Here is a 20,881-nt window from a genome sequence, read left to right as displayed (position 1 = left end):
ATTGATCAAATGAGTCAGATATATAGATAGGTGGTACGTCAAAGAAGGTAACTTCGACAATCAATGGCAAGTAATCGAGGTTCAATGTCAAGGTTGAGCTCTGTTGGTTGGGAGGGTTCCAGCTTGGGAAGGGTATCACCACCTGGAACACGCCCCTGCAGACGCGAAACTGCGACGCGCTTTACGCGTCCCGGCCTCAGCCGCTGCCGCCGCTACTGACTGCATCTACTACCGACGCATGTTCAGGTCCAAACGGTGGAACTACTATTAGTTTAAAGACTGTGAGCTGAGAATTTCAGCGACAAGTACGGGTGTTGGCCTTGTTTTTTTTTTGTTTGCCTGATAGCAGCTTGAATATTCTCCGAGTATTACCACTTAGCATCATCAATTGTCCCAACTCTCTCGCGATCGGGCGTTATACACCAACCCCGTTGCGGGCTGCCCAGGCTGCTCCCTCAGTGGGACTCCGCCATGGCTCCAGGTTTGTCGCTTAAAGATTCTAGGTGATGGATCGATGAACTGATCCCCATGCAGATGGCCCCAACCCCGAAGCACCATGGCCACCTCGCTCCCCTCAGGAAGCGCTCTTAGGCACTCCAGGCGGGCGTCGACGATATCGGCAAATACTCGACCGAACATCTCCTTCCCCGTCGCCATCGAAACCGAGAAGAGCGATCGCACAACCGGATGAAATAGACCTTGACGAGGACGACGACGAGGAAACACTGCAACTCAAGCTCCAGGAGCTGCAAGCTCGTTTGAAGCTCAAGAAGCTCCAGAATGCAAGGGCAAAGGACCCAGACTCTTCTTCGCGAAGCCTGACAAGCGGACTACCACGACCGGTGGCGACAGAGCGGACACAGTTTGGACGAAGTACGGCGCCCTCAGGGGACGAGAACAGGCGACCTAGGTCCGAGAATATCGTACAAATTCCAGCGTCACCGGTGAAAAGAGCACGACACCCCGAGGAGCAGACGTCGCCGCGCAGGGTCCAGCTGGGAATTGACAAGGGCCTGAAAGCTAAAGACGTTTCATTGAAGAGGGCGCCCAGTTTGAGAAGAGTTAAGAGCTCCGAAGGGTCGCAACATGACGGCTACCTACGACGGACCAGAACTCCAAATCCCACCGACCATCCTGCTCCATCCCGACCCCTAAGCTTCAGCGAGAGGCTCGCCTCGGTAAAGACGGATGAAGCATATAACGCCGAAAGACAGAAGAGGATTCAGCAATCTCGGAACAAAGCGTTTGGTCTGGGCAAGGAGGAAATGGAGCAGTACAGGAATACTGCTGTGGACATCCTAGAGGAAGCCCCTAAGCCCACCATTTACAGCAGGGACGAAGTATTGTCAAAAGAATGGCGTGGTACAAGCGGCTTGCGACGAAGTAATACGACACCAAGTATCCGCACTCCTCGAAAAGAAGGCAAATCCGATTCCGGAGAAGGAGAGAGCAGTTCCCAAGCAGACGGTGAGGGTTCCTTTGAGCCATACTCGACAATCCACCTTTCGCGAAGATCTCTCCCCCACACGGTGCTTGCCCGGCAGGTGTCTGGCAAGAGGATTATGAATATCAAGGATATCTTGAGAGAAGTCAAAGCACCAGACTTCTCCCTTCCAGACGTGGAGCAGGACGTGGTCATTTTTGGCATTGTTGCAAAGAAGTCGGAGCCCCGGTCACATAAACCTGGCACGGCAAAGAACGGGAAAAAGAACGAGGATCGCGGGAAGTACATGGTGATGAGCCTCTGTGATCTGGACTTTGAAGTTGACCTATTCCTGTTCAACTCTGGGTTCGATCGCTTCTGGAAGCTTACAGAGGGTACGGTCGTTGCCATTCTCAACCCCAATGTTATGCCACCTCCCCCTGGCCGCCAGGATACAGGAAGGTTCAGCCTTGTCATTAATTCTGACGAAGATACCATCATTGAGATTGGTATTTCACGCGACCTGGGCTATTGCCAGTCAGTAAAGAAGGACGGCGACACTTGTGGCACCTGGGTCAACAAGAAGCGGACCAACTATTGCGAATACCACACCAACGAGGCGGTGCGGAAAACCAAAGCGTCACGAGTCGAACTCAACGACGCTGGCTTCGGCTATGGACCCAAATCGAAGAACCAAAAATCTCGCTCCAATAAGGATTCCAACTTCGATCCCAAGATGAAAGGTCCTAAAAATTACGACTGGGAAACCAAGACCCGGTGGTTCGCAACGCGCTCCATGAGCGCGGCCGACCTCATCGACGGCAAGGATCAAACTGCTGAAGATAGAAAAGAGAGGAAGGCCCATCTCCAGCGCAGCCTCGAGGCAAAGGAGAAGGAGCGCGAAATGATGAGGAAGCTAGGCCAAATCGGCAACGCCGCAGGTAGGGAGTACATGAAGCACTCCGGGCTCAAATCAGCCAACAGCCTAAGGTCTAGCGTATCCTCGAGCAAAGCCGGGCCCTCTACAGATGGGGATCTGCAGCAAAAGTCGGCTTTGGCATCGCTCAATTTGGCGGGCAAAGAGCGGAACATTCACCTCAGCCCGATAAAGCGGAAACGGCCCGAGAGCTCACACAACGGGATCACAACGAGCAGGTCTACTGCTCTCGGGTGGGGCGGCGGCTTGAAGGACAAGCTCGCGCGTATGAAGGAAGGCGAGAAGCTTCGCAAGGAGACACCAGGACCGCATTCTCCCGTGCGGAAGAAGACACGATTCGTGACGGAAAAGGGCATCCGCGAGGCCGGACGGGAGAGCCTCGGGATGGACCTCGCCGAAAGACAGGTATCTTTTGATGATGATGACGATGACGAATTAGTTATTGTAAAATAACCTTTGTATACCGGCATAATAGGAGCATTGCGCTTTCGAACATTCAATGCGATGGTTCTCTGGGCAGCGTCTTGGTGATCAAGCTGCCATTCAGACGGTCAATGCCGGCCTTTTTTCTATGGCCTCGGTGACATTAACGGATAGTGATGGTCCTACAAATATCTGGCATCAAGTGCGCCCATTATCTGGGCTGTTCATCTGAGTTCTGGTTCATCTATAGGTAAAGGTGGCCACGTGGCTGTTTCATCCCGTTGTCCCCCCTGAGATGCAGTTCAACACGAATTTTACAACCCCGTGACGGAGCCTGCCTCCTAAATCGATGTAGGGCCATGTCACACCTTTTTCGCGAATTAGTGATATCAGAGTCATGGAGTGTATCCACCTCATCAATTGATGCGATCAATAAAACCCATATGCTCGCCTCCCATATCAGGAACCCCTGTCAGGGCACTGCGTAAACGAACATGACGTCCTACAGACTTTCCCGATTTCAGGTGGTCTAAATCCACTCTGGGGGGCCAAGAGAACTGGAACAAGTGTCTAAGGAGTCCAAAGGAAGTGTGTCATGGTCGCATGACGTCTTACCGAGACGGATGCAGTCGCCGGGGATGGTGGAACGCTGGGGTTTCCATGGCTGCCAAGATCGTTACTTAGGCAAGACATGACTGCAGGTGTCAGTTGTAGGGCAGCAATAACAACTCAAACGAGCCCCAGATTCCGGCGTTCAAGAGTCTCCTTCCTCTCACCTCTCACCTCTCACCTCTCACCACAGAAAGGTGTATCGGCTTCGCACGGCATAACGGAGAAGAAACCAAGGGATGTCCAAGGCGGAGGCAGCCCAACCTGTTCTTTCTTGGCAGAGTCACTGATGACGCCGCGCTTTACTTGCCCGAGGTGGCATTGCACTTTGCCCGGCCGTGGCTTAACTGATGCCCAAGGCTGTCCTTACCTCCATTGGTTCGTCCGAGGAACTGAAGGTGCAGATGCTGTGGGGGCTTGGAGCTCGGAATGATTACCAGCAGTTCTTGGAATCACCCCAGTCATCGAAGCTAAGCGCCCTCGGATATGCACGCTCCCCGCTCAATCCGGCAACCAACGGCGACCATATCCCACTTGAGATAATCATTTGGATCGATTGTAGGCGGGATTAGTCGGGATGATGTGCGGAGGTGTGCTCCATGGCTGGGGAACCTGGAAGACCACAGTCTGGGGTGCAGCTCGATGGCCCAGCGTCTAGCTACATATGGGAGGGGAAATCCTGGGTCAAAATGGTGTTGGAGAACGATGGTTGTGACGGGATACTATGCCCAGGGCTAGTCATAATTCCTTGTACGATGTAGATCAGCCATTGGAAGTCTTCTTTCATCTTTCAGCCGGCAGATGGGGTTTTGTAAGGCTGAATCGCTCCGACCCACGGATGGATAGGCGGGCTAGCTGGGGCGAAGGGTATATATATCTGTCAACAGCTTTTCTCCGTCTATGACTAGGAGTGTGAGCTTTACGTCCAGTTAGAAATGTTCTAATCGAAGGGGACGAACATCAAAATCTAGAATTTGGAAAATGAAATAATCGGCTGAGGGATTGTTGGTCGTCGAGGTACTCGCAGTAGGCGATGTTGACGAAATCGGCCACTTCCAGTAGGTAAGGTTCCCAGCAACATCACTATCACATTGACAAGATCAGTCGATTTCTCGCAGTAGGCACCGGCTAGCTCCACTTAAAGTATTGCCAAGAGATCTCCGGTAACTGACCAGGCGAGAATGACCTAACTTCTCTGATGAGAGCGCGCTAAAGGCGGAATATCACAGCTCAGTCATCCATCCATCCCATCAGGATCATGATTCATGCGTGGAGGATGCATCCCACCGACAGGCGGGGGAGGGGCTTTAGTCTGTGGGCTCGGAACCGTACCGAATCCCCATGCCGATGTTGATCATGCCATCAGCCATAATTTACCCCCTAGTTGCTGTGCGTAAAAGCATGCGGAAACAAAAGCGTATCGAGGCCAGAAGAAGAGCCAGACAACGCAAGATGTCAGCGAGGCTGCTCGTGTCCTCTGATATTGACTGCACAAGTCGGGGACTTGGGGACTCGGGGACTTGGGGTCAGTGTAGGAAATACTATGTACCTGTATCCAAATCAAGGTACAACGACTGGAAATCTGACAGGTCGCTTCTCAAGATATAATTGGGTATAGGTCAACGTCGCAGAATAGAGACAGGGGGCCCGAAGTCACAAGATGACTATGGAGCCAATTAGTCTTTGCTTTGGTCTCCGACAGGCCATGACGGACTGCAGGTGTCGATGTGGTTTAACGTCAGAGCAGCCCGAAGGCGTGGTGAGCAAAAGATTGGAAACGAAGGGGGGTGGACCCAGCTGAGGGAATCGAACCCTTTGAGGGTATGTCTCGCCATCCCAGGTGAGGGGGTGATTAGGTGACGATCCGACAGACAGTGGTCCCAAAGCTGAAAGAAAGATGTGCGGGAAACATCACCAAAATCCCCAGGAGTCGACGGCCTCGACGGCCACAGGTTGCAAACTTGGAAGGCAGCGTGACCGCCAAGGCCCAAGCGTCGACCGGCATGACCCCCACGCGGCCACGCCCCAAGAAAAGATCAAGGAACGAACCGGGCCTGGGGTTGGGGCCAGGCTTCCAGCCTAACAGCCCGCCAGGGTCCAATATTTGGACCCACGAGTCTGGGCCGCAAGGGGCTGTTAGCCTGTTGCAAGGACCAGCCCAGACCCGGCCAAGGAACCCCCAACTGAACAGACTTGACGATGGCTGGAAAATGTTGTCGACAAGATGAGGCAGATGAAGACTGTGGAATGAGGCAAACGAAGCCGGATATTAAGTGGGAATACTCAGGAGTCAGGTGACTTTCAAGGCCTGCTCTTATCCGCCCAGGAACGACCCAGGTAGGCGATCCAACTTTCAAGGCAGGTTAGGTTCTCAAACTTCCAATTCCAGGAAGCACCACCGCCAACGGAGGCAGGAGCTGGAGACGCGGAAAGCCCCCGGACTCCCCTGCCCCTCACCTCCACTGTTTCTCGTGTTCCACAAAATATTACCTTACCCTGATAGTACTCGTATGGTACCTCACATTGATACCTTGCCTACTTACACCTTAGGTAGCCGTCGCAGCTGCCGGGCTGCGTCGACAATGTCGAGACTCGAGATGTACGAGTACGCAGCCATTGCCATCAACTTACGACATAGAAACTGACGAACCCTCCATTGCAACGATTTGCGTGGCGTGCAGACAACCGACGCCTCTGCCCATCCGATCGACCAAGGATGGCGCCGCTGTTACCTAACGCAAATCCTACCAGTTCAATACCATCGGGCTTAACAGGCAAGCATGTCTTGTCCTTGGTCGAGCCTGGTCCAACGCCTGGGCAGCCCAGGCACCGTACGGCGCGCCTCGCAAGTGCCAGGACCTATGGGGAGGGCCGCGCAGCTGCACGCCTGCACATTCTCCAGGTCGTACCGAACAGGTTGCCATCTGCAATACAGGGCATAAGTGCGGCTCTTGTCCCAGCTCATCAGCGAGGCTTATTAGTGGTGGTCAGCCCATTCCGACCTCCGTGCTCGCCTGGTGTCACGAGGAGCACGGCAGGCCTCCATGTGTGAATCGTGGCGAGAGGCGACACGTCGCCAAATGCATCCGTACCCGTCATTCTGCGCGTCAACAATCACATGAGCCGCCGGAACATCGCGTATTACGTCGCCCATTCATTCGATGTCTATCTACAAACAATGGGCTACAAGGCACATCTCCAGCGCTGGGCTAGATCGCTTGGCAGACTCCCTCTAACACGACATACGTGGCCACGGATGGTTGCCACGGTTCGTCTCCCACGAAGTGTAACAGACAGTTGCTTGGCAAGACTGCTACTCGGTGTGTAAGAGATGGCCTGATGGCCTGATAGTCTGATAATCTTCTCAAGCTGCCATGTCTCTAACAAAAGCTCCGCTACGTTTGTGCCTAGAAGGTACTTATACCAGGTTTTTATGTAAACCGCCATAATGTGCTAGAGACGATGGCCATTTATAGCTACAAAACAACCTCACAAGAAACCACCTCGGATGTCGGTTCAGCGGGGTTAGCATAAGTGCTGAATTTAGATACCACACCGAAATGATGATTCGATATGAGTAGCCAATTACTTCGAACGTTCCATGCAGTCCGGGTACAGACCGGCGAATATCGTCACAGCTCGCATCTCAGACTTAGGGGATCGGAGACATCACGGGGCCGACTCCCCTGGAGTCTTTACACGGACGATACGGGGCCCTCCGCATCCAGAACCCGGTCGAATTCCGAGGTGGATGCAAGGGACATCTGCCAGTCTCAGCAAGTCGCGGATAATTATCCCATCATGCCCACTCGAGGTCACCTGAGCATGCACGAGCACGGATTCTGGGCGCCTCTCTTGAGGCCCAACCCGGCCAGCCCCCCCAAAAACCGGCAATGACAGTGTTATGACATGTCACCCCTGTCGCGCTAACCCCCACACTTTTGTTGTCGGCGGCCGGCTTGGGACAATGGGACCCTGATCCCTGTCGGCCTTCACTTTCGGTACCAGCAGTCGGTCGATCGTCTTCGCCCACATCGACTCATTCACTTTCGCCCCTTCGTGGACAACCAGTCAAGCCCCTTTCTAGGAGGGCCAAGCCCGCGTTGGGTGGACCCTGGTCCTGTTGTCAATCCTCAAGACGGTTGAAAAGGCTTGCTATAGGTTCGTACTTATGGAAAGAGGTAGGTACCCGCGTACCTCGCCCGGCCTGCCTCAACGATCGAAGTTTGATGGACCTTCTCCCCATGGGCCCCAATTCCCTTAGTCGACGCCATCAAGGCACTGAACATGAGGGCCTTGCATGGTCTCATGACCCTGGTCACATTGACAACAAAATTAAATTGTTCCATGATCCACTCCGGCGGTCGGAAGCCTTGGATGAAGGAGAAGTCGGACGATGGGGCACATTCAGTTTAACCAACACTGCTTGGATGCTACCAGCCCAACCGTATGGTCTTAGGCAGGTGAAAAAAAAAAACCCATGGTCCCGTATAAATTGGCCCTTTCTCCTTGTAAGACTTGTTCGATACCTCCTTTCAATTTCGCCATCCCTTCCCTGAGAGCTCCCACAGACATCCTTGGCCTGATTGCTCCAATATCCCAACTAGATCTCTTATCCTGTTCTAGGAGGCACACGTTTCTGTTGCCGAGAAGCATAACCGCCGAGAGAATTACACATCGATATCTAAGACCTAGATATCATCTTTCTACCCACTCCTCTCGATTCAACCACAGTGACGAATTGCGTTATGGCTCCCCACAACGACGCTCCCTCGCCTTCTGGGAGCTATACCGGCGGCTTCGATACACTTTTGTCGCGGAATCTCTCTACACAGCGACTGCGAGATGTGGACCCAATTAGTTCCCAGTCCTCTCTGAGCAGTCTCCTTGACGGCGCTTCACTGGATGCCGACCTTCATATGGCACGCCCCCTGGTTCCGGGAGTGTATGTCCCTACCATGTGCTTCTTCATGCCAGGCACGGAGGATGTTGACACGTCAACTATCGCTCAACATGCCGTGAGGCTTGCCCGCGCTGGAGTGACCGGGCTAGCCACACAGGGCTCGAATGGCGAGGCTGTCCATTTAAGCCACGGTGAACGACAGCTAGTCACCGCCACTACAAGGCGGGCCCTGAATGACGCTGGCTTCTCGCACATGCCATTGATTGTTGGCTGCGGAAGCCAAAGTACCCGTGAAACCATTCAGTATTGCCGTGAGGCTTACGAGGCCGGGGGCGACTATGCATTGGTCCTGCCTCCGTCATATTATGCCGGATTGTTTGCCCCAGGATCCGAGACCATCGTCGAGTACTTCGAAACGGTAGCAGACAACTCTCCCATCCCCCTCCTCATTTACAACTTTCCTGGTGCCGTTGGAGGGCTGGATCTATCATCCGACCTCATTATAAAGCTTTCCCGGCACCCCAATATTGTCGGTGTGAAGCTCACATGCGGTAACACGGGGAAGCTGAACCGTGTGGCGTCCGCGACTCGCCGGCTTTCCAAGACGCGCAACCCAGATCACCCCGATTTTCTTGTCCTGGCTGGCTCTGCCGATTTCCTTGTCCAATCTCTGGCCGCCGGTGGCCACGGCATTCTGGCCGGTCTGGCGAACATTGCTCCCAAGGCTTGCATCAAGACCATGAAACTATACCAGGAAGGTAGTCTTTCCAAGGCACAGGACATGCAAGACACGGTGTCAAATGGCGATTGGGCGGCGATCCAGGGCGGCGTGATAGGGACCAAGGCAGGCTTGCAAGCCTGGATGGGATACGGTGGCTACGCTCGGAGCCCGCTCCCCAAGCCGACTATCGAGGAGACTCAGAAATGGAAGGAAGGATTCCGCGAGCTGGTCGCATTGGAGAGGGTCCTGTAGGGCACCAGGGTTGCACGGCCTAATCTTCAGTCGTTCCCCGCTGGCGAACGACGTGCCGTGTGGCCATCACAATGACCTATTTCTCAGGAGTTGTCGCTCTCAGAGCACACATTTAGGGGGATTTATACTTTGTAATTGGCGCTTTGGAGACATTGGTTGGGCGGATCAAAAAAAAAGGGAAATTTGAGAACAAGGAAAAGAACAAGATGTCCATTCGGTGACATAAGCCAATGATATCATGATCGAAGATAGCGTAGTTTCTAGATTAGTGTTAGATCTTCCACGGTCTGATCTCGTTGACGTTTCAGACCAGGGTGTTCGAGTATCCGATGGTGCACATTTGCGCGCTGTGGATATGGCCTTTCATACCGAACGGATCTATGGGGGATAAAAGCTCTTTAGGAAAATATTGTGCATTACTCGATCCTTTTGGGTCGTTTCTTGTCCTATCTAGCTTGAACCATCAAAACTACGGAGGCTTTGCTTGATGTCGCCGGATTCGCCTTATTTCATTCTTCCAACCAGTGCATCACAGGCATTCTAGAGCTCTTTGGTCACTCGCGCTATCAAGGCGATCTGTTATCATACTAAGCGAGGGTGTGGCAGACCCTCTACCCCGATATTGAGTGTTTATGCCATGGCGACCATGGCTAGCATATCCCCTACCTTAAGGTGGTTGCCATATTACCAACTAGAATTTTGTTAAAACGACCCTTTGGGCCTCTGACCGTGTTTCTTTCTTTCCTCTTCCTCAACCCTCGCAGTTCTTACGGAGCAACTCACGATGCAAGGCCGTATTCTCAAAAACGCACGGTGTTTGCTATAGACACTCGAGAATGACTCCCTGTTGCTCATGTTTGTGACGAGGTGACCACAGACATGGTCGAACAACCAGCTGGATCAGAGATGCCGGGTACCCCTGATCGCACAGCGCAAGCTATCCCCAGCGGTTTGCTCTTCTCAAACTGCACCGTAGTTGGAAAGAGGCTCCGACGGCGCCTATGTTCAAGTGGGATGACCTCATCCTTGGGGGGCGCAGGTCAAGTGATCAACGGTGCACTAGAACCCTCCCCATCATGCCCCAATCCCAGACATTCCAGTCTATGTAGATCCATCGTATACGGGCCGGAGATGCGGTGCCTTCGCGCAGGAACTCGAGAGATTGGCCGCGAAGTGAAAATGGTCCACGGGAGCTCGCATACGCGGCGTCGTGCAACTTGCCCATTCAGCGTCTATTCCAGGACACGGGGATTAGCACATCTACGGACAGAATATCGGCTGGCTGCTTCGAGGACGAGAGAAATGATTGTGACACTACCTGCGGAGATCGGGACAGAGCTCTACATGGTGGCAAAAGACTTTAATACAACAAGCCGGCAATGCGAGGGTGCGCAAAGGTTTTTCTAAGCGACATGTACAGGCCTCGCAAGATAGATTCCATGGCCGTAGTCGACATGCCCCTCTGCCGAGTCGTCTCGCTGTTAATGCTGGCGGCAATCCCACAAGTATTTGCCGAGTGGCCATATGCGGTCACAGGAGTTCCTGTGGATCCTGATAGAGGGCGCGTGCCTCTACGAAAGAGCATCAACGAACTCGAAGCTGACAGCGGCCCGCAGTAGTATTCTTTCAACCATTTCCCCATCTTGGCCTGCCTCAACTGACTGTAAGTAAAGGCATATTTACATAAGAGCTCTGGCAACTATGCAGCAAAACAACTCGTCCGATCCTTTGTCATATTTTCAAGTAATGGGTAGAGTTAGCCCCTCAGACCCGTGAGCTTGAAGACGGACTACTCGCTCATTAGCAACAGGCATACACAGAAAACCGTACTTAGAATGAAACGGGGGTGGAGGGAAACGAATAGATGAGTGGCAGGGCTACTGCCCCCCATGGAGTAATTTTCAACCCTGTCCAGGGGCGCAACCCCTCAGCTCATGTTGTGTCCAGGAGCAGCTTTTCTTGACTTGGCATCGTCCCTTCGTCCGTCTTTACGAGGTATGCTCTCCTCATGTCAATGAATGAGCTCAGCTCCCACTCGTCATCTTGGTAACTTCTTGTCGAACATGCAAAGCGCATAGCCCTAGAATATCTAAGTGAATATCGCGATCAGTACATGCGCGCCGCAGAGGAGTTACGTTCCCCTTTTTGGGACTGAGTTCGGGACGCTGCAAGTAAATATTCCGAAAGGAGGTCTTCTAGAAGAAGTAGATATCGATAATCCGCTTGCGACATTCAGTTTCTCCAAGGAGGCTTTGGAGGGAAAGTACAGCCCATTCGACTCGGAAAACAGGACACAGACGTATCAATGTCTCTCGTCGGAAAGCTATCCAGACTCGGCCAACCTCAAAATCGCCTCGCGCCCATACAGGCGCTGGATCTTTAGTGATGCCCCCCTTCCATGTGAAGACCACTTGTACTGAGAAACCCAGTACGACTGCTTCACGTACGCCAAAAGCTTTGCCGACTTTTCATCGACCGGCAATAGCGGAATCAGCCTTGAACAAATCCACAACGGGATTCACTGGGACGCAGCTTGCGGTGGGCAGTTCCTAACCTCCGACTTTGCGGTCTTCGATCCCCTGTTGTAAGTTTTCTCCGGGATCGCTCATTGGGAGCCATTCGTTACAGCGTAAGAGCTAAATGTTACAGTAGTAGGATGCACCATATCAACGTGGATCGCCTGTGGGCATATTGGCAGGCTAGACCTCCAGAGAATACCATCTTCATTTTGCCATACCAAGGAGGAGCCCGGTATTCGACTCCGCGTGGGACAAATATCACTGCCGACTCACCCCTCAACCCCCTTTTCAAACATGATGGCAAGTTCCATACAACGAGACCTGTCGAAAGGATTCAAAATTTCGGATACTACCAGGGGTTAGAGTTCTGGGAGAAGTCGGATGATGAGATGCTCCAAGAAGCCAAAAGCCTTATCAATCGACTATATGGACCAGACGAAGTTGCATCGGCACGGCCCATAAAAAGCCGGGGCACTGCGACGACGAGGTACTTTGCGAAATAACAACTTGACGTAACTAAGCTCGAACGCCCCTTTGTCGTCGAGTTGTACGTTGGTGAGCAAAAAGCAGGAAGGTTTGTCGTTATAGAGCAGCCCAAATCAGGTATTCTTCACGGAGGTTTCGCCCTCGACGAGGCGCTCGAGGCATCGGGGATATCGAATTTGCCGACCGACCAGGCTGTCAACTCCATCCGATCATCTCTTAAAATTGTCATCGTCAAGGTACTTCAATGACAGTCATGACAGCCCAACATCCAAGTCGAATTAAGATATGTTGACATTTGTTAATTTCAGCAGGATGGCGTTTACGTCGCTGTTGACTCCATCGGGGGAGTCCAAGTTGAAATCGAGGAAGTCCTTGTCGCCCTGCCAGCCACAGAGGATGAGTTTCCCCTATACGAAAGCTCGAGGCGACTGCCAGTTGCAGAAAAGATGAGGTGGAGGTTTTGAGAGGTGCCGTGAGAAAGAAGGTCCCTGAATGACGGTCCCACCCATTAGTATGCGTATGATGAAAGTGACTCCAAACCTAATATGTTGGTTTTGGGAAAGGAGGCAAGTCTTCACATCGCTCTTTGTCGGTTCCACAGATATAAATAATGCAGTCAGCCTGTTCCTGGAAGAAATATGCGGCAACCATGTCTTCAGCGTTGGACTAATGCCACATGCCAATGCCGTTTGAGGCAGGATTGGCACCCCGGTGCTAAATAAGCTTGTGCGATAGCACATTCCCGAATGGTGAGACGGGCAAAGGTGGCTCGAAGGAGGCGTCCACGTCGGTAAGAAAACACGATGCTGTGGGACAGGCCAACGTGAGATATCGCGAGCTTGTTCAAATATATCGTTGGAGTATCCGAAGCGTAATTGGGATGAGTCGATGCGATATTTCGTCCCCATTCCGTCGCTATTCTGTCCTCCTTGACTAATAGACTTGCGGGAGGCCAATTGCGCAATCCTGTGGTTTTTGGATACATGTCGGAGGCATCTCGGTTCAGGGAAAATGTTGGACTTCAATCTTAGCATTAATATCATCGCCTTCAAATGTCATCACATTCCAGATTCCATCAAAAGTTTGGTGGTGTTGATGGTCTGTGCCGTGGGTCACATGACAAATCCTTTCAAAATGCTGAGAATTTTCATCGCTGGTTGTGGCTTTGAGTCTTTTAACAAAGGAATAGACTCGGGATAAAATCGACAACATCGGTATACCATGGCTTTCGACATAGTATCTGCTGTTGAGGGCGATGCCGCTGAGGTAGCAGATGTTCATCTGAAGGCCATGGGCGACAACGCTCTGTTGCACGCCCAGTTTCCTAGCGATGAGAGCCTGGCATTCCTCCGCGGGTGGTTGGCGAACGATACGGTCCAACACATGAAAGACGACAACAAGGGTGTCCTGCTCGCCAGGGGTGTCGAAAGCAAGGAAATCGCGAGCTTTGTCAAATGGCAGGTACACAAAGCCCAGAAGGCCAGCGCCGACCAACCTACCCAGGCGGAGAACTGGCCCGAGGGTTGCCGTACACAGTACTTGGAGCCATACGGAGAGCTCACAGAGAGGACCAGGACGCAGGTTATGGGAGACAGCCCATATTATCGTATGTCGCAGCTTTTCCTTATGGGTTCTCGTTGATGGTCGCGGACACGACGGAATCCGAGACTGGTATCGTTAACGAAGCCACCAGATGTGACATTTCTTTGCACGAAGCCGAATTACGCTGGCCAGGGCGCGGCTTCAAGTCTTCTTCGAAAAGTGCAAGAAGTGGCGGCAGCGGATGGCATTGCGGTTGTGCTCGAGAGTACAATGAACGCCGTGACTTTCTATCAGAGGCTGCACTTCAGCATCGCGCAAGGACTGTCCATGATACTTCCGAAACGAGGATCGGATGAGCCAACGGATCTGTATGAAGAAAAATGCATGGTATGGAGGTCAGGTGACAGTGTAGGCCAGAAGCTACAATGACCCCAAGGTCGGTTGACGTCGGGTTAAGAAGGGGTTGGCGATCAAGCTATAGAACAGACCAAGAGTCGTGGATTCTGGCTGTTCAAGCCGTCTGGAAACTGGCGGCCCAGCTTGCCGCAACATGCCGAAAGGTTGATTTATGCATATTGAAGTAGGTAGTCGCGTGATCAGTGAGGAGCAACCAAGCCCCCACCCTCAACACAATCCGCACGTGGCATGGAAGCTCGAATTCGATATTGAATCTGGAGACTTGGCGATGACGCACAAGCAGAGCTCTAGCCAGGAGCCGAGACAATTCTTGAGTACGCGGGTCGAGCTTCCAGACGTTGGGGATTACGCTTGCCCCAAAATAGGAGGTTGGCGGAGTTACGGTATGAGAGCTTGCGAGCAGCGACCAGACGGAAGATCAGGATTCAATCCATCCATTCATATCTTCAAATTAGTCTCCCTAGCCGAGATAACACTAGGGAAGAGCCGCTGCTGTCGTCATTTGACGCTTGGTCGGCCGTGGTGTTTGGCTGTGGTACTCGAGAATGGAGATGGAAAGGCAAGGGGTGTATGATGGACCACAAGACATGCTGGAACCTGTAGTAAAGGAGAGCCGGATGCCAATACCCACAGAGGGGTTTGGTAGCAGTAGCACCTACCACTGTTGTTCAGCTGCATCTCAGCCTCGTGCAAACCTCTGTCTGCCTCAACTTCATACCCTTTCTCGTAGGTGAACGAACCCCAACGAGCCCCCACGGACGGACATGTCGGGATATGCACCCCACACCGACTCCGTTGCCCTGCACAGACTAAGGGCGCACGTCGAACACTGGTGGGAGGGATGGAAATGCAACCAGGTTTCCGATTATGTATCGAGTTGCAGATTGATTGGACGGGCGGATGATGAAGGTTGTCACCAGAACTGGCCGAGCTGGCGAGTGCGCTGACACTGTGTAGCAGGTGCCGAGGAGTGTCTCGGGGCCATCGCTCTTGGCGTCGGCAGCGTCGTCGGGAGGTGACGGGATATCGCTCCGGATGGCATGGGCCAAGTTCGGCCGTTCTGGCTTCTGAGTTCTGAGACCGCACGGCGGATTGGCGGTGCGGATAGCATGGGTGGATGAGGTGGATGGAGTGGGCACTCTGGGCGGTGGCATAATATGGCAGAATAGCAGGACGGACCAGTGTTCATTCAGCATCGAAGGTAGCGCCACCTGCAACACTGTCGGATGACTGCATTCCTGTTTCGTGGAAGGCGCCAACCTAGGTAGAATTGGGTGCTCCTGCCACTGGCGCTATATAGGAGATAATAACTAATTAACTGCCAAACTGCCGACCGACAGGGCAGGAGGGAGGCGGCGAGGGGCCGCCAACACGTGATAGAATACGTGTGTACCTACCGATTGTCAGGGCCTGGTCCACCCCGGATGGTGGAGCAATCGCCGGACCTGCCTGCCCCCACCCCCATAGCTGATCGTCCTGCAGCAACATTGTCCCCGACGACGACCGCCCATATTCTTGTCCATCTGTCCGTCTTGCCTGTCCACCGCAAAGACCTCGGGAAGCTTCGCGGGATCGCAGCAAGCAGAGGCCGATGACGGGACCTCAGCGGCTGAGACGATGGAACAAAGCTCCGAGTCTCGACTTGGAGTTTACCCGCGGAACGGGAGTAAAAATGACTCGGGCATGCCAGCGCCATTACGTTAGAACAACTGCGGCCCCATGCACGCCATGTTTTCCATTTGGTAATAGCGAAGCCTCCGGAGCGCTGCCACTGGCGTACCTTATACCCGCGACCGGCGCCCTTGTGCAAGGGAAGCACCACAGCCATTCAAGTACCACAGACCTGTCTCTACTTACTTGGGTTGACCGATATCTCTTATGTATTTGTATTTCTATTCCCTTGCTGCCGGGCAATAGATAAGGCACGACGCACCGCACTGCGCACGCGAATGATGGGGCTCCCTTCTATTTGCCCGATGATGCAAAGGACCCTGATCGCTGCACTCCATGGACTCCGTATTAACGCGTACGGATAGCGCAGTGACGCCACGACGGCAGACGGACCGTCTCTGCACTGCTGCAGCGTCGTCCCGCCCGCCCAACAAGCCATCCGTTGCAGGACGACCGACGGGCAACTGCGCTTGTTGCAAAATGCCGCTCGCGGGTTCTGGCGGTGCGCATGATGATGGCCTGACCGCTCAACCGCTCTCCCTCGCCATGACGAGGTCCAGCTGCGTCAGGCATTGAGCAATGAGCATTTGAGCATTCCACGGCAAGCAGGTCTCACGGGCTGATGTGACTCAATGAGGTAAGCCACCGAGGGAAACCCACGGGGCAGGCTGCTGCAGCGCCTCAGCGCCTCAGCGGCCTGGAGAAAGGCCACAGGAGGTCAAAGCCCCCGCGCAGTTGATTGGGCTGGGGAATCTCGCGTTTCAGCGGCGATGCTTAGCCAAGCTTAGCCCCCATCCGGAAGGGGAAAGAAAGCTTGGAACGCAGTGGCATGACGGAGGAGCTTGAGGCCTCTCCGCCTTGTCTAGACTGCCAGGCTGCTAGTATTACCTACTGCCAATCCCAAGGCCCAGAGATACCGGTAGTCAGCGGTTTCTGGGGTCACAAGCGTGACGACTTGACGAGGCACATGCTTTTGGTACATGCCTGACTCGAAGGTTTGCCTGGTGCAGTCGAGTACCTATCCGTACTCCAGCACTCCGTCTCCCTCATCAGTCCCTCTCTTTCTCCCTCACTTGTGGCCTCCCGCCCGCTCTCGGACAGTGTTGCCCTCCATCTCGGTTTACAAAACTCTCTTGGCACCCGGCTTCGCAGCGTGTGCATCCATTTGCATCTTCCCTTCCCCCGTTTTGCCGTCCGCCTCATAAAGTCATAATCCTCAGCCGGCAGTGAGGTTGGCCAATCCGAGGGACCCTGCAGCGGAATTACGCATCTGAAAGATGGGGGCACTTGTCTAACAGCCTTTCCATTAATGTTGCTTTCATCTATTTCTTTTTTTCCCTATCGCCTATCTATGCCATCGACCCCAGTCCCCGAGATATTCCTGCAGCCCCAGAGTCCAGGACCAGGAACATTGGGGCGTTGACGGCAAACAGTCTCCAATGACGCCGATAACGCAAGCTTATCTTGTCCTGGCTGCCGTTGTTACCTGATTACCCGCTTGCGAGACGAACGACAACCTTAACGTTTCCACGCTTTCCACGCTTTCTCGCAGCTTGGCACCCGAGGCCCCGGTCCCTCGTCCACTCTGGCGACGTCGCTTTATCTTCGAATACAATCTCACCAATCCGATCCACGGCTCAGTCACTCCTCCGTCTTACCCATCTATCTTATCGCCCTCTCTAGGGCTCCCACGGCTGAAATCTCCGATCTACGCCCGCCATCAACCCCAAACGACAGTTAGCATTGCGTGCCTCAACGTTATCCCCATATTACCTGGCCAAACATAGCTTACAAACCTCCCTGCACCATCTGCCACCATTGGCACCACCAAACCCTCTTGGTCTTATCTCCAGGTCTTACTTATCCCGTACGAGTTACTCCATACACCACACACCATCGCCCGCAAGCTGCATTTTGCGCGCCATTGCATACACCAGGGCGCTGTTCAGCGGGCGATCTCAGTCTCTCGGGGATAGCAACGTCCACTCCCGATTGTACTATACTAGTACATCCCGCATCTGGACTCTGGAGAGCCCGCCTAGCCCTCTGCCCATTTGTCCCGTCGTGCCACTGCCGCGTGGGGCCTGGTCGATACTCGATAGCCAGGTTGCCAGGGCCTGTCTGGGACTCTTTGCCATCAGAGCCCACCCGTCTGGGAGGCCTGGAGAGCCCAATCGCGGCCTCGCCAGTGGCCTGCCCTTGACCCTCTGGCGTCGGCAAAGACTGGGGACAAGGCTGTTGGCCACCTGCATGGTACCGCATACAATCATACTACATAGTAGACCATAGGCACCCTTTCGCCGCCTCGCCCATCATGACCCATAACAACAACTTGGTCCAGAGGACCGCTCCCATCCCTATTGCGCCCAAGCCTCCTCGGCCCGAACCTACCACCCATCGTCAAGACAGCCTCCGCCGGTTCGAGGTAGGTCCGGCCAGCCTGCAGACAAGAGCCTCTACCGACTCAGTCTCTGCATCCGCTCCAACCCCTGGCAACACCCAGCCGCTTGGTCCTTGTCGTGCCTGCAGATACGCGGGCACCAGGTGTATACCCAGCGAGGACGACGACGGTTGCATGTCTTGCCAGGTCAACGCTGCCGAGTGCTCCTTGTCCTCGAGCCCCCAGTCCCGCAAGAGGAAGCTCAACGGCGACCCTTCCCACGAGATAAGCGGGAAGCGCAGGTTCGTGTTTCTGCGATTCCTTTACCCAATCCCCTCGTGTCATCTTGTCAGCCATCTCATTCTTTCCCTCCTTGCCATCTGGCGTCTACCTACCTGTGCTGTGCATGATTCGCTCCGCTCTTCATCGGACCTTCAAGACCATAGCCTGCTTAAACCCACCTCCACACACGTACAATCTCCCGTCGACCGATCCTTGCTTGCATGCTGGATACGTCTTGGCTCTGTGGCTAACACATGATTGGTCTTGCAGCTCCCCCGGCGTCTCATCCAGGAGACCAAACCCAAACTCAAGCCTATCCAGTACGGCCGCCAGCAGCTCTTTTCTTGAGGACATGGCCAACGTCGGTGGTCCCACCATGCTAAAGAGGACCCTTGGCCTCCAGTCCGATCGATTTAGCCAGTACATCGGCCCCACCACCGACTTTGAGCCGTCGTTGATCAACCTATCCTCCTTCAACCCCCAGGACGAAAGCCTTCTATCAAGAGGCACGCTGCGCAAGGTCAGCGACGACGAAACCTTCTTGATGCTCCCGGACTACAACACCCCTGGCTATGAGCACCTCGCCCAGGACTTGGATGACATAGAGGCCGTTGTCGCGCCTCACGGGTGCCGACTCATCGACCTCTACTTCCGGATAGTTCACCCCGGGTTCCCTATTATTCAAAAACATGTCTTTCTGGAAAAGTACGAGCGCTCCTATCGCGAATTCTCCCCTCCCATCCTAGCGGCCGTGTACATCCTCGCCATCAACTGGTGGGAGCACGATGAGGACCTCGCACGTATACCTCGACCCAACGTAAGAGAGCTCGAACGACTCATCCGCACAACCTTGGCAGATGCGTTGTATCGGCCGAAACTGTCGACGGTCCAGGCAGGCCTGCTCCTATCTCAGCGACCCGAGGGTGACCAGTGGGCACCGACAGCCCAGCTCGTCGCCATTGCCCAAGAACTTGGCCTTCACCTAGACTGCTCGAATTGGAAAATTCCACCTTGGGAGAAGGGGTTGAGGAAACGGCTGGCATGGGCGCTGTACATGCAGGATAAGTGGGGTGCGCTGGTCCACGGCAGACCGTCGCATATCTATGCCTCCAATTGGGGCGTCAAGAATCTGACAGCCAACGATTTTCCCGACGTGGAGTGGGATGAGAACGATGTAGAGGAGAAGCAGGACATTGAGCGCGGAAGGCTCGTCTTCACCCGTGCCGTGCAGCTATCGGAGATCCTGGCCGAGATCCTCGAGACATTCTATACCCTCACCGCCATGCAGGAAGTGACGGATGCAGGAGCGCAAGGAACACCGATGGTCCTGTCCCTAGCGAAGCCGATCCAGCTGAAGCTCAAGGAGTGGTACGGAAACCTACCAAGCAACATCCGCCTCGACTCGTCATCGACATCGTACTCGCCAGTAGCCGTACCCTCCAATCGCTTTACGAGTATGGGCTACCTACACCTTGCCTACTTTGCTACCGAGATCACCCTTCACCGAAGAATCATCCGATCATTGGCTGCGACAGCGTCCTCGACAGATCCGTACGTTCAGAACATCTGCCGCAGTGCCGCAAAAGCACGCCTCATCTCGGCCATGGATTTTGTCAACCGACTTGGACCGAATCACCTGCGCTCGTTCTGGTACTTTGCGTCCAAGACCAACTTTGCGCTAATAGGCACCTTCGGGTCGCTCCTGTGGGCAACCTCCCCCGGGCGCGAGGAGGCAGAGTGGTACCGCCGCCGTCTTTCCGAATACCGATGGACACTGTCCGTCAGCTCTAAGCCAGGCGAGGGCAAGGGTCTCACCGACTTTGCCATGACGATGCTCGATATCTCGACGGGCCTGCTGAAGCAGCTGCCCGAAAAACCCTCCATGAGCAGGAGCGGCAGCGCGGTAGATTTTGGAGGGCCCTCATGTCCAGGCTCCTTCTCGGGGCCGGGGAGCATACTGGACAACTTTAGTAGCAACGTCCCGAGTGCGGATGTCAGTGGGGTGCAGAGTCCGAGGAGCACGAGGTACAGCAGTGATGACGATATGGATGACTACCCGACGAGAATGCAGTGAGAGATGAGGTTTCCGGCTGGTTGGGGATATGAGATCCGTTTGATATGTCTTGAGATACTCCTTGTCGCATTAGAGCGTTGATAGGTTGAGCGGCGTGTGTGGGTTTTGTGAAGGCATCATAATGCCTGGTTTTTTTGTTTTTTTTAAGGGTCGGCAGGAAGGATTGGAATACCATAGACTAGGGATCATTATGCAAACACGCAGTTATGGTTTGATACGAGACGATACAATCGCTAGCATCT

The 20,881-nt window shown here is 53.9% G+C and overlaps 4 protein-coding genes across 4 annotated transcripts; all 4 read left to right on the top strand.

Annotated features, from left to right (window-relative positions):
* Nucleotides 1–471: 471 nt before the first annotated feature.
* ACO1O0_005168 (Mcm10/DnaG-type zinc finger protein) lies at nt 472–2,813 on the top strand (the record flags this gene model as incomplete). The annotated part of the gene is made up of 2 exons (XM_083194594.1): nt 472–481; nt 697–2,813. 2 exons carry the CDS (start codon nt 472–474, stop codon nt 2,811–2,813), a joined length of 2,127 nt encoding a protein of 708 aa, XP_083049507.1.
* A 5,327-nt stretch (nt 2,814–8,140) lies between these two features.
* Nucleotides 8,141–9,268, top strand: ACO1O0_005167 (dihydrodipicolinate synthase family protein; the record flags this gene model as incomplete). Its single annotated transcript, XM_083194593.1, has 1 exon — nt 8,141–9,268. The coding sequence occupies one exon, from the start codon at nt 8,141–8,143 to the stop codon at nt 9,266–9,268; it is 1,128 nt and encodes a 375-aa protein (XP_083049506.1).
* A 4,226-nt stretch (nt 9,269–13,494) lies between these two features.
* ACO1O0_005166 (uncharacterized protein) lies at nt 13,495–13,914 on the top strand (the record flags this gene model as incomplete). The annotated part of the gene is made up of 1 exon (XM_083194592.1): nt 13,495–13,914. One exon carries the CDS (start codon nt 13,495–13,497, stop codon nt 13,912–13,914), a length of 420 nt encoding a protein of 139 aa, XP_083049505.1.
* A 4,303-nt stretch (nt 13,915–18,217) lies between these two features.
* On the top strand, nt 18,218–20,639 carry DAL81 (transcription factor domain-containing protein; the record flags this gene model as incomplete). The annotated part of the gene is made up of 3 exons (XM_083194591.1): nt 18,218–18,328; nt 18,491–18,585; nt 18,887–20,639. 3 exons carry the CDS (start codon nt 18,218–18,220, stop codon nt 20,637–20,639), a joined length of 1,959 nt encoding a protein of 652 aa, XP_083049504.1.
* Nucleotides 20,640–20,881: the final 242 nt, after the last annotated feature.

The sequence above is a fragment of the Amphichorda felina genome (assembly GCF_050947745.1).
Source record: "Amphichorda felina strain 45539 chromosome Unknown scaffold_5, whole genome shotgun sequence".
NCBI lineage: Eukaryota > Fungi > Ascomycota > Sordariomycetes > Hypocreales > Bionectriaceae > Amphichorda > Amphichorda felina.
Note: the sequence above shows the minus strand (reverse complement) of the source record. Positions and strands in the feature narration are given on the sequence as shown.